The sequence below is a fragment of the Phyllopteryx taeniolatus genome, chromosome 18 (genome assembly GCF_024500385.1).
Source record: "Phyllopteryx taeniolatus isolate TA_2022b chromosome 18, UOR_Ptae_1.2, whole genome shotgun sequence".
Lineage (NCBI taxonomy): Eukaryota > Metazoa > Chordata > Actinopteri > Syngnathiformes > Syngnathidae > Phyllopteryx > Phyllopteryx taeniolatus.
Genome location: NC_084519.1, coordinates 9,718,637 through 9,730,376, shown reverse-complemented (window position 1 = coordinate 9,730,376; position 11,740 = coordinate 9,718,637). Strand labels below are relative to the sequence as shown.

General features: G+C 39.8%; 1 protein-coding gene across 2 annotated transcripts; it reads left to right on the top strand.

The window, feature by feature from the left end:
• Positions 1–312: 312 nt before the first annotated feature.
• fntb (farnesyltransferase, CAAX box, beta) lies at positions 313–11,703 on the top strand. 2 transcript variants are annotated; one of them, XR_009785414.1, is made up of 12 exons: positions 313–527; positions 720–784; positions 3,672–3,744; positions 4,649–4,740; positions 6,311–6,457; positions 6,532–6,615; positions 7,290–7,376; positions 7,438–7,567; positions 8,817–8,949; positions 9,011–9,118; positions 9,201–9,315; positions 11,453–11,703. XR_009785414.1 is itself a non-coding variant. In XM_061753641.1 (12 exons), the coding sequence occupies exons 1-12, from the start codon at positions 429–431 to the stop codon at positions 11,564–11,566; spliced, it is 1,251 nt and encodes a 416-aa protein (XP_061609625.1). In that variant the 5' UTR covers positions 313–428; the 3' UTR covers positions 11,567–11,703. The 2 variants fall into 2 exon arrangements, 1 of the variants encoding a protein (XP_061609625.1); XM_061753641.1 differs by having other exon boundaries at positions 9,011–9,122.
• The last annotated feature ends 37 nt before the right edge of the window (positions 11,704–11,740 follow it).

The following is an 11,740-nucleotide window of genomic DNA, read 5'->3' as shown; positions in this document are numbered from 1 at the left end:
TATTATAGTGTTTGTACTTTATTTCGAAAAAACAATCGTTATCCGGTTCTTGTGTCAAATAAACCACCTGCGACCGAATTACTGTAAAACAATTTTTTCCCCTTGTTTCATAGACGCCTTCTCATTTCAATGGAAATAGCGCCTGTGGTAAATTAAATTATTTGAAAAGGAGAAACACAAAATATAAATATAGAATGGCTGACATTAAATTATGAACACGTATATTCGAGTAAAAGTAAAGCGTTTGTGTACTGTCACCGAACAGACGAGATACATATTTATGTCCTCTTGAAGACCCGTACTTGCTAAGTTAACGTAATTTCCGCTGACTCCAACCGTAACAGGAAGTGAGCGGACCAGTGTGTGAAAGTGAGTTGAAACCAGTCAAAACAAACACGCGATACCGTCCCGAGTTTTCCTTTATCACGATGGACGGCGTGCAGACTCCTCTGCGGTGTTTTAGGGAGTGTCACTCCTCTGAAATGTTCACGGACGACGGGTTAGGAACCGTGACTTCACGGGAACAGGTAAGCGGCGGCTCACATTAGCCCCTGGATAATGACAAGCTAAATCTGACTCAGGGGCGTCATTTACTTGTGATAACTTCGAATACATCCGGTACGTTTAAGAAAAAAGGATGTCAGATTTTTAAGCAGGCTTGATTAAAAAAAAAAAAAAGTTTTTTTGTACATTTTTCTTCTTTTCCCTTTTTGGAATAGAAAAGAGTAGAGCGCAGCATTGAAGAAGTGATCAACGTTTACAAGCAAATCCACAGCATACCTCAGTAAGTGCCTGTTGTGTTTTATTACAGTGTCCCCGCTAAATTGTTAAATCTAAAACTGCAAAAAAAAACAAAAAACAGTCCTTCTCAAAACGGGCAGTGACAGAGCTCTCGTCAATTTGGAAAATGACACTGAAGAAAGCGTCACATCGTCGTTAAATCAGTGCAGGTACCGTTTGGCGCACTGTCGCCACAAGCTGGTCAACTTGAGTAATTGAAATGTGAGATATTTGAGCGCTCAATAATACATTATTTTTAAAAAATGTATTGCCAAATTGTATTCCCTGTGGCCATTTACCAGTATAAATTACTACATTAAAAGCCGTCGTATTTAATACTGGCAAGTATTAAAAAAATTGATGTAACTACATAACAGTATTGTTAGATTACCAATATTGTTATATTTTCAGTTTGTAATATGCCTTGAATAATAAGTAAGTTTGGAAACAAATTAGGCAGCCAAAAGTGAAGGCTAAAGAATGTAATAAGTAAAAAAAAAAAATACATCTTGGTAGACTCCAAGCTGCTATTCTTGCGTTGCCATGACAACCGACGAGTCGCCCTCATGTGACGCAGCTAACAGAACGATGTTTTTCCACGTCTCAAGTCTAATTAGTAACATATGAACTGTCCTTATCGTACAAGGCAGCACATTTTGTTTTCCAATCAAAAACACAATAATTAAGATACTGTTAATTGAATAGTATGAGAAGATTTAACCCACTAGGCCTTAATCATCCTTAAAAATGAGCACAGTTCATCTCATGGTCTGAAAACCTTAAATCTTTGTCAAGTGACAGATGATTTTATAATTACAGTTTTGTGTTCAAGCATAACTTTTTTTTTTTTTTGTCTTCAGATAACATTAACTTTATTCATTTGTGTGTTTAGCTTACAAAAGACAATAATAAATACAAATAATTCAGTGTTTAATTTTTTTTGTTGAATCTCTTAAAAATATTACAACAATATTGAGCCCAAATTTATCGGCCACTTCTAGTGGATTAGAGGTCTTAGTCTTAAATGTGACTTCCTTACACCTGTTTGTCAAATACTGGCATAATGGTGTGAATTAGCAGTAATGGTGTCGATTAACGTGCCTATTTGGACTCATGGAGTAATGACTAATTGTGGGCCTCTGCTTTTACTAGTTTCATTTTTCTGTGATCATGACACATTAGCGAGCGCACTGTCAGTGTCTGTGGTCGTTTTAAAGGCGTGCCAATCAGCCCACATGTTCTCCTGCTGTGAACGGCCGCCTCCCAGCAGACTGACTCATCTCATTTCTATGACAACTATATCAAACCTCAACATCAAACTGCCACCGCAGACGAAAAAGAACATCTTTGTCCTATTTCAGCAGTTCGTCCAGTTGTAGTACTGTTTTTGTTGATTGTATTACTGTAAATGTAACGTCTCTTTGTTTAGGTTTTTAATCCAGGGGTGGCAAATTTAGATCATTGCTCCTGCCCACCATCTCTTCAGTGGCTGCCTTTTGACAGATTAATTTAATGTCACAGTCCATAGCACTGTTCATGGCACATCATGAACTAAAAGGCCATGAAAAAAATGAGACATTAAATTAACAAATACATAGGCAATGCCATTAGGTTAAAATTCCAATGTGCTTCAGCATCATGACGTAAAAGGCCATTCGAGAAGAAAAACGTAAGTTATTCAATAATTAAAAAATGTCAATAAATAAAATGAAAAACATTTAAAGCACTGCTGTATCAAGTGATAAAAGGCAATACAATAGGTCATTAAAAAAAATCAAACATGACATTCAGTAAATCAAATGACATTTAATTTAAAAAAAATCCATCCAATGCACTGCAGCATCATGACATGAAAGGCTATAAAATAAAACATTAAGTAATTAAAAATGCCAATAAATAAATACAAATCAGATTAAAATGGCATTACATTAAAAAAGATGTTCAAAAATTAACGCATCATTAGGTAAATAAATTGGTTATTAAGTCTGAAAATCATCATGACGTTAAAATATTGGTCATATAATTAATTATATTGAATAGGTTCAATATAGTTATTTAATTTATACAATTGTTCAATAAGTTTTAGAATGTCGCTGGCAGTGGTCGATGTGCCTGACCTCGATATGCCCCGACAAGTGGTCAGGGATAGACAGCCACCGGTGCGCTTTCAACGGCTTTATTGAACAAACAGTAACAAAGATAATCAGTCTGCTTTATTATTATAAAAAATATGACTGCATATTTATTGCTTTGTTATTATAATAAGTATAATTATTCATATTTACTGTTGAGAGGCTGAAATTCTGAGGATTTAGACAATTTTAAGTTAAACAAAGTCTCTAAACGATTAATCGATTATCAAAAATCGTCATCAATTAACTTGATAATTGATTAGTTGCCAATTAATTGTTGGACCTCCAGTCTTTACAGTTATGCAAGTGGTGTATTTTAGTGGGCGACCACCCTCTGTCAATAAGGACTGCCTTTACTATGAATGCCTAAAATTTTAAATCATCAGTAACTTTTTAGAAAAGGACTTTAAGTGTGGGAGACATTTACCCATGGAAAACTAAGGCGGCATAAGAAAATGAAAATTTTTATTTATTTATGTTTTTTTTTTTTTTTTGTTAATCCAAGTTTCTTATCAAATTATAATAAAATGACCCATTTACTGTGATTGTTATATCATTTCAGACTCTCCAGTGAATAGTTTTGGAAACATTACAAAGAAAATATGTTATTATTTTCATTTTATTTTTATATTGAATTACATCCAGTGTGGGGATATTGTACTAACAGTGTCAGTTTTATGCTGATTTTAATCACCACACAGACACGCACGCTGCCATTTTATATCTTTAACTGCTCCTTGTCTTACATTTGCTCTACAGGCCAACCTTGCTGCGGGAACAACACTACCAGTATCTCAAGAAGGGCTTACGGCATTTATCAGACTCTTACGAGGTACAATGTCCAACTCATGCAGTGCTGATGCAAAACGACATTCACTGCCTCTTGCTTGTACTTTAAGTAGAAAATGCTGTAGCATTCAAAACAATGGGCTCTCTGGAAGGTCGCCGCTTCATTTTTACCGCGAGTCCTTCTCTCATTGTTAGACAGAAGGACGAGCATTTTGTGACATCATCGCCCGGAGCTCAGTATTACATCGGTGAGTGGTACAGATGGAATTCAGGAAATTAGGCTAATGCTTAGTGTGGCGTGGATCAATGGCATTCAATCATCACATAGCTGGATGTCAGTATATGCAGTGGATGCTCCGAAATGGAATGTGATGAACTTTTCTGTTCGGTTCCTTGTCAGAGCACAGCAAGTTGTGCAAAAAGTACTGAAACACTGAACAGTTGGACATAAGTGTTCAAAAGTTAAGACAAGGTCAAATTAAGTTCACCTCTAAAGGTTATTGTGCATTTTAGGATCATCCTGAAATATCACCATTTTGTGAGCGGTCTATAGACAAACAGCCATTCACACCGATGGACAATTTAATTTCAGTTAACCTAACTTATGTTTTTGGAATGTTGGAGGAAGCCAAAGTACCCGCAGAAAACCCACGCAAGCGCAGAGAGAACACATTCACACGAACGCCACATGGGAAAAGCCGGAGCGCAGATTCAAACCTACACCATCAGTGACCCACTATATATTATTTCCAATGTATTTATATTTATATTATTATCATATCAAAATTTCGAATCGTCAAGTCACCCCTGAATTTAATATTACTTTACAGTAATTTCCTTATGAGCCATAGACTACAAATGTATGCGTCGTCATCTATTTCTATGGTCCCCCCTTTCTCCTTCTACTACTATATCTCATCTACGCTTGTGTCTATCTGTGTGTGTAGTGTCTGGATGCAAGCAGACCTTGGCTTTGCTTCTGGATTCTTCACAGTCTGGAGTTACTCGACGAGCCTGTTCCTGCCACCGTGGCCTCGGAGTGAGCCACGCACACACACTCTCATGTTCACGCCGCTGTTTAACAAGCACTCGACCACCAACACTCTTAATATAACCTCACTACTTCACTGAGGGAGTCTCTTGTTGCCTCCTTGTCATAATTACTGCAGTAACCTTCATGCGCTTTCTTTTTTTTCTTGCAACAGTGTAAGTGAACTGCATTTTTTGTGTGCCTATATATATAAAAGCGGACACAATATAATTTTAAGTTCGTGTCTGTGGCATGCTTTTGTCAAAATACCCCAATGATCGTGAAGTATATTACACGTTACGCACCATATTTCCTGTGTCGCTGAAATTAATAGGTGTGCGATTGTATATTCCGCCCGAGATACTGGCCAATGGCGAGTCGGGTTTTCGTTTCCATGACGACCAGGGGAGAATGGGCACGTCACCAAAGCCCCTCACCGCCACCACATCGACACCTTCAAGCAAGCAGTAGTGTGCCTGTTACAGTATAAGAAGGCATTCAACAAAACTCAGTGCAGCTCTGCTTACCTTTTGGCTTTGATATGATAGTAGGGGTGTCACCCTGTGAGGAATGCAATTCTTTCTGCGTGATGGTGTTTCAGACTGTATAGTGTAGTCAGGCGGCAAGACTAGCGTTCACTTGAAAGTGGTGCTGGATCTTCACCCAGCCTCGCTGATTAAGTCATGGGCGGAGAAACCTGGTTGGTTATTATGTAAATTAGTTGCATAACAGTTGGGCATAAGTACAGAACAGCTCGCTCACAGACACTTTCAGAAATGGGCAGACAAAAGCTTTACGTGGTTGTTTAATTTCACACTTGATGGGAGGGCGGGCACTTCAGAGACCCAACTATTTGTATAAAAACAATAATAAGTCAAACTTCCATATATACTCTTCAGTTTAAAAAACTGAAGCATTTAAAAACTTCCAAGTACTGTTTAGTCCCACAGAAGTCTTCCGATTCCTGCCAGTGGAAAGTCACCAACTGCCAAGCACCCCATTTTTTTTCCTCTCGGTCGGTTGCTCACTCTCTCGTTCTCTGCTTGTGTTCAGGTCAGAGCGTGAGAGAGGATGCTAAAGCTCAGTTTGCCTTCCAGATAAGTTGGCTGGCGGCATCTTTTCGGGTCGTGTGATTGCTCACCATGGCGAAGGATGAAAAAGGCGCCCTCTAACATGTTAAGAATAGAGTGAAGTTTGGCATTTTTGGGGAGGTAAAGGGAAACTTTCTGCATCATCTGGCCTCATTCTATTATATGTTACTTTCCCATTAAAATTATGGTTTACTATTACATATTTGCTTAGTGTTGGTGTCTACTTTTGTCCAGTAACGCGACCGCATTATGGAAAACTGTCTTTTTAATTGCAGTACAAATATTTGGGTATCTGGCATACCTGCTAACCCATCAATTGTGAAATTTCACAACCAAGTCATTTTTTTGGGAGCTGCCTGTGTTCGCAATCAAGCTCGACCTCAAAATGGGTTCAACAGGGAGGGTAAAACGAGGGCGAAATGCCTGGCAATTATTCTATTTTGTGGGGAAAATATTTTAATACTTGCCGCTGATTACTTCCAATGCAGTGTGTGTCAGTTCCTGGCCCGATGTCAGAGCCCAACGGGAGGTTTCGGGGGCGGACCCTCACAGCACGCCCACCTGGCACCCACCTACGCCGCTGTCAACGCCCTCTGCATCATCGGCACAGAGGAAGCTTACAACGTCATAGACAGGTAGGCGGATTTTACCCTTCTTGAACACATGGAATCATATTACTGTAATAAAACATGTTTCTCCTCTATTCTAGGGAGAAGTTGTTAGATTTCCTCTGGTCGGTGAAGCAGCCAGATGGCTCCTTTGTGATGCACGTGGGAGGGGAGGTGGATGTCAGGTGAGAGGCCAGATGATGCTATGACTTCAACCTGTTCTTTTCTCTGCTTCTCTTATTTAACAGTTTACAGTGAATCGCCTTGCCGCAAATAGCGAAAACCTGCAAGTAAATGAGATGGCGACAAAGCACTTAGACCAGGGAGGATCATAAAAAAAAGGGGGGGCTTATATGAAGCACTCACTAACAGTGTGCTCAAGCTAAAGAACAGTTCATTTATTTATCGTGGTCTGTAACAAACAGTCAAAAAATCATCTGCAAAGCATTTACACCGTGCGTCTAGCACGTACACAATCATGAACCTATGTTACATAAGGTCACTGTCGGCCGTAAATCCCCTACATTCTAATGTTGTCAATTCTTTACACAAATCAATACTATTGGTCAGTCCCCACGTGGGTCTGTTATTTTTACAATTATTGAGCAATCTAAAGTATTTAAAATGCCTTGCCGTCTTTGCTGATGCAATGTTAAGTTTTCAACAAACATGAGTATTTTGTTTGTTTTTCCTGAGATGTATATTTTTTGACAGAATAAGTGATTTTTGTCAGTGAATAACAGAGTCGTTCCAAAAAAAATCGGAAAATAGGCGAATTTGCAACTGCTGAGCCGTGAATATGCGGGGGTTCACTGTATATTTAATTTCCAGTATATATTGCGTGCATGTACCTCCGCAGGAGTGCGTATTGTGCAGCCTCCGTAGCGTCGCTCACCAACATCCTCACACCCAAACTGTTTGAAGACACCACTAACTGGATCCTCAGGTAAGTGACTTGCTTATTTATTCGTTTATTCATTCCCACTCTTATCTGTGGTTTTGCGCAGTTGTCAGAACTGGGAGGGCGGCCTCAGCGGGGTGCCGGGTCTGGAGGCCCATGGCGGCTACACGTTCTGTGGCACCGCCGCTCTGGTCATCCTGGGGAAAGAGCACATGCTGGATCTCAAAGCCTTACTGGTGAGGAACTTTGCAACACATTTTCTCCTGTTACAGATCAAATTGCCCTATCATAAAATCTTTTAACTGTAAAGCCAATATTTATAGTAACATTGTAAATCTTAACGCTAAGCCAACTGTAAATATAAGTTATCCAGTGTTAGTATTAAAACCTATACACAATAAAACACTTTAATGACATGACAATAAGGAATGTTTGATTACAAAAGTGTTTGGCCTCAAATTCTCTTTTTTTGTTTTAAGAAAAGCCTTGCGATTGGCTGGAAACCAGTTCAAGGCGTATCCCGCCTCTTGTCCAAATTTAGCTGGGATAAGCTCCAGCTCACCCGCTCCTAATGAGGACAAGCACTATACAAAATGGAAAAATGGATGGATGAAAAGCTAAATAAAAGGCAAAACTCACAGTTAAATCTTTTGAGGCTTGCAGATCTGAGGTCTCATGAGACGTCCTGCATTATGGCAAAAGTGATCAAATGGTGTGGTCCAAATCTTTTAAGCGATTCAGACTTCCAATTTAGATTTTTCACTATACTTTGCAATTGTTGAAAACGCAAAAGGTTATCATGAAACTAAAACACTATAAAATCTGGCCAAAGCTGCCAATTATAATAGTTTGCGCCCCACCAGTCATACAAACTCACAAAATGTTAAAGCCCTTCTTGTTTAACTTGTCTATGAATCAACATCTGAAATGAGCACCAACCTCCTCAATCCAACTAGACTCCAGCTGTTGTTAAAATTTAAAGGTACCATTCCATCAACATCCAAATTTCCATACAGTATTTTATGCTTAATGTGGGTCAAAATGAGTCTGTGACCTGGTTCAAGTTTGACATTTAGCGGTTTGTCAATTGAATGCAATAGCCTTTTGAGCACCAAACCACTTGCAAAACGGGTGGATTTGACTTTGCCGTTGTTGTGACGCAGTTTTGCTAATCAATATTCAAGTTTCATTTACTGAAGATTGAAATGATTTTCTTTTTAATTCACTTCCCTCTGCAAAGTTGAATGGGAATGCTTGTTTTTTTTTTTTTGCAGGAAATAAACATATACATATAGGTGAAAAAACGCCCACATCCTAAATTTTAATTATTGGATCCCAGGCATCTCTGTCAGTCTGATAAATTTAGATTTTTTTTCTCATCAATTCATTGTTATGATTTAGACAACTGACAGTTTAATTTGAGGGTAGCGCAAAACCCCCTGAAAAATATCTTCTTACGCTTTCTTTCGTCGTGTGTCTCTGCAGAGGTGGGTGGTCAGCAGACAAATGCGTTTTGAAGGGGGCTTCCAGGGCCGATGTAACAAACTGGTGGACGGCTGCTACTCCTACTGGCAGGCCGGACTCCTGCCGCTCCTCCACAGGGCCTTCTTCAAAGAAGGTAACTTTGCTGCGCTTACGCTCATTGTGGTGTTTGAGTTTCACTTATTGGTTTTGCGCAGGGGAGTCAGAGCTGAGTCGACACAAGTGGATGTTTGAGCAGCAAGCCTTGCAGGAGTACATCCTCCTCTGCTGCCAGAACCCAACCGGAGGGCTGCTAGATAAGCCTGGCAAGTCAGTATGACAATACATATAAGCGCAACAAGAAAATCCTGATCAAATGGTTCGACACCTGCTACTTGTCCCATCCAGATCCAGAGACTTTTACCACACATGCTACTGCCTGAGCGGCCTTTCCATAGCGCAGCATTTCGGGAACACGGACAGCCATCACGAGAGCGTCCTCGGCAAGGAGCAGAACAGATTGGTGAGGCTGCGGCAGAGGGTCCGAGATGGTGGGAGCTAGTGTTTAACTGACTGCTGACTCAAAACACACAAAGCATAAATAATCCTTAAACCAGTGATTTCCGACCTTTATGGAGCCAAGGCACATATTCTACAACAGAAAAATCTTACAGCACACCAACAGACAAAAATTGATACATTAATTACTGTATATACTTCCTGCTATCTAATAGAAGAGCATTTATTTGTTCTGTCTGTCACTAGGCCTCACTGGCATAAATAGATGAACACAGATACATTATTTCTTGTAAATAATTTTTTTAGCAATTACATAAAATTTTATAATTTCCCACAGCATACCTGAAGAGCGCTCATGGCACACTAATGTGCCCGGCATGCTGGTTGAGAATCACTGCCCTAAATTTATCTACAGTAACCAACAACTACATAACTAGGTTTTTTTGTATTTGGTGAAAAAAAACAATTTCCATAAAACACATTTAAAGGAATATTTGATCATTAATAATAAGATTACTAGTTCAGGGTATACCCTGGGTCCTGCCCAAAGTCAGCTGAGAAAGGCACCAGCACACTCGTGACTCTAGCGGTTCAGAAAATAGATGGATGGATCATAAGACTCTGAGATGGGTCAATAATTGGCACATTTCTTTTCATGTATTTTTGGCGAGTCAGATTTTAAAACATTTTTTCAAAAAAGACAGCTTATTAAAGTCTAAAAACACTTTCCCCCCCCCCACTTCAAATGCATCTTTTTTCCCTTTTTACTATTTTTTTCAACTTGTAATAGGCATATTAATCATTCATTCTATTAGGGGGGATTGTTACCCTTTGCATAACTATTTGTTTGTATTGGGATAAAAGTACGTATGCTATAATATTTTCCATTAAATATATTTAGAGGGGCGGGACGCAGTTCTGAGGAACGGGGTTCAATCCCCGGCGCCGCCTGTGTGGAGTTTGCATGTTCTCCCCCGTGCCTGCGTGGGTTTTCTCCGGGCACTCCGGTTTCCTCCCACATCCCAATAACATGCATGGTAGGTTAATTGACAACTCTAAATTGCCCGTAGGTGTGAATGTGAGTGCAGATGGCTGTTTGTTTGTATGTGCCCTGCGATTGGCTGGCGACCAGTTCAGGGTGTACCCCACCTCCTGCCCGATGATAGCTGGGATAGGCTCCAGCACTCCCGCGACCCTTGTGAGGAGAAGCGGCTCACAAAATGGATGGATGGATATATTTAGAGGCATATTTAATCATTAATACTGGTCCCTGAAGTAAGTCGATAATTAGCAACAACAAAACCGAAAATTGTGCTGTAAAAATCTATTGTTTACACTTTAAATGAATACTTCAGAATGAAATATATGTATCAATTATGAATTATATTTAATAATTGGTAGCAACTTTGGTTTCCAAGCATTTTTTTCATACAAAAAGTCAGCTTCCCAAAAACTAAGGGGAAAAAATACAGTATTTAAACGATACATCCTTTGAGACTACCTATATGCCTATTAAATGTGAACTGTAGTCTATTAACCCTTTACTGAATTACAGTAGTTTTATAACGCAGTGCGGACTTCTACAAGATGGAGTCCTTGTTGACATCATTCCCACTAGGTAGCGCAACTACATTTTAACCGAGACAAAAATCCTGACTGGTGGCTTGGTTGCACTGTGGTCATCTACGAGCATTTCTAGTTGTACATGGTCATACTTTGGTACTTTTTTGGCACCAAACATGTTATTATATTCCAGTAAAAGATGTTTAGTGTTAATGCAAATGGGGAATGAGAGGTTATGACAGACGTGAGGCGTTGGCTGGAGTTGAGAAGTGAAGTAATTGGGATGGGGGGAGGGGGAGGTGCATGTGGTTTAACTTAAAAATGTGAACAGCACCAGCTGCGGTGTCACTCTGCCTCCTGTTACGTCACTTGCACCTTCGGGTGGCGACACAGACACTGTCCATTGCACATACTAGTGTGTCTGCCGTGTTGATTCAACTGCGGCAAATTTCTTTTTGGCGGTGTTACAAAAGGTTGCCTGTTAGCGCATTCATTGCAATGTCCAAAGCACCACAACTAACAAGTTTTTTTTCTGCAGTGCTGTGGTAAAACATGTCCATTTTTGTTCCTATTTGTAGGTTCCAACTCATCCCGTTTACAACATCTGTCCAGAGAAGGTGGCTCAGGCCTTGCAGCATTTCCTCCGGCTGCCTGTCCCGACGGAAAAATCCTCAGCCGACCATCGGTGCTAGTTTATAGTCGTACAGCGGTGCGGGAAAACGACTGGAAGCAGCAAAAAGGATTTCTCGCTCTTAATGCCTTTTGTCACCACTCTGAAATCAAATGTTTCAGTATGGCCGAGGTTAATAAATCTTTGTATTGCACCAAATTCTGTAATTTCCTTGACATCTTCACCACACAATTAA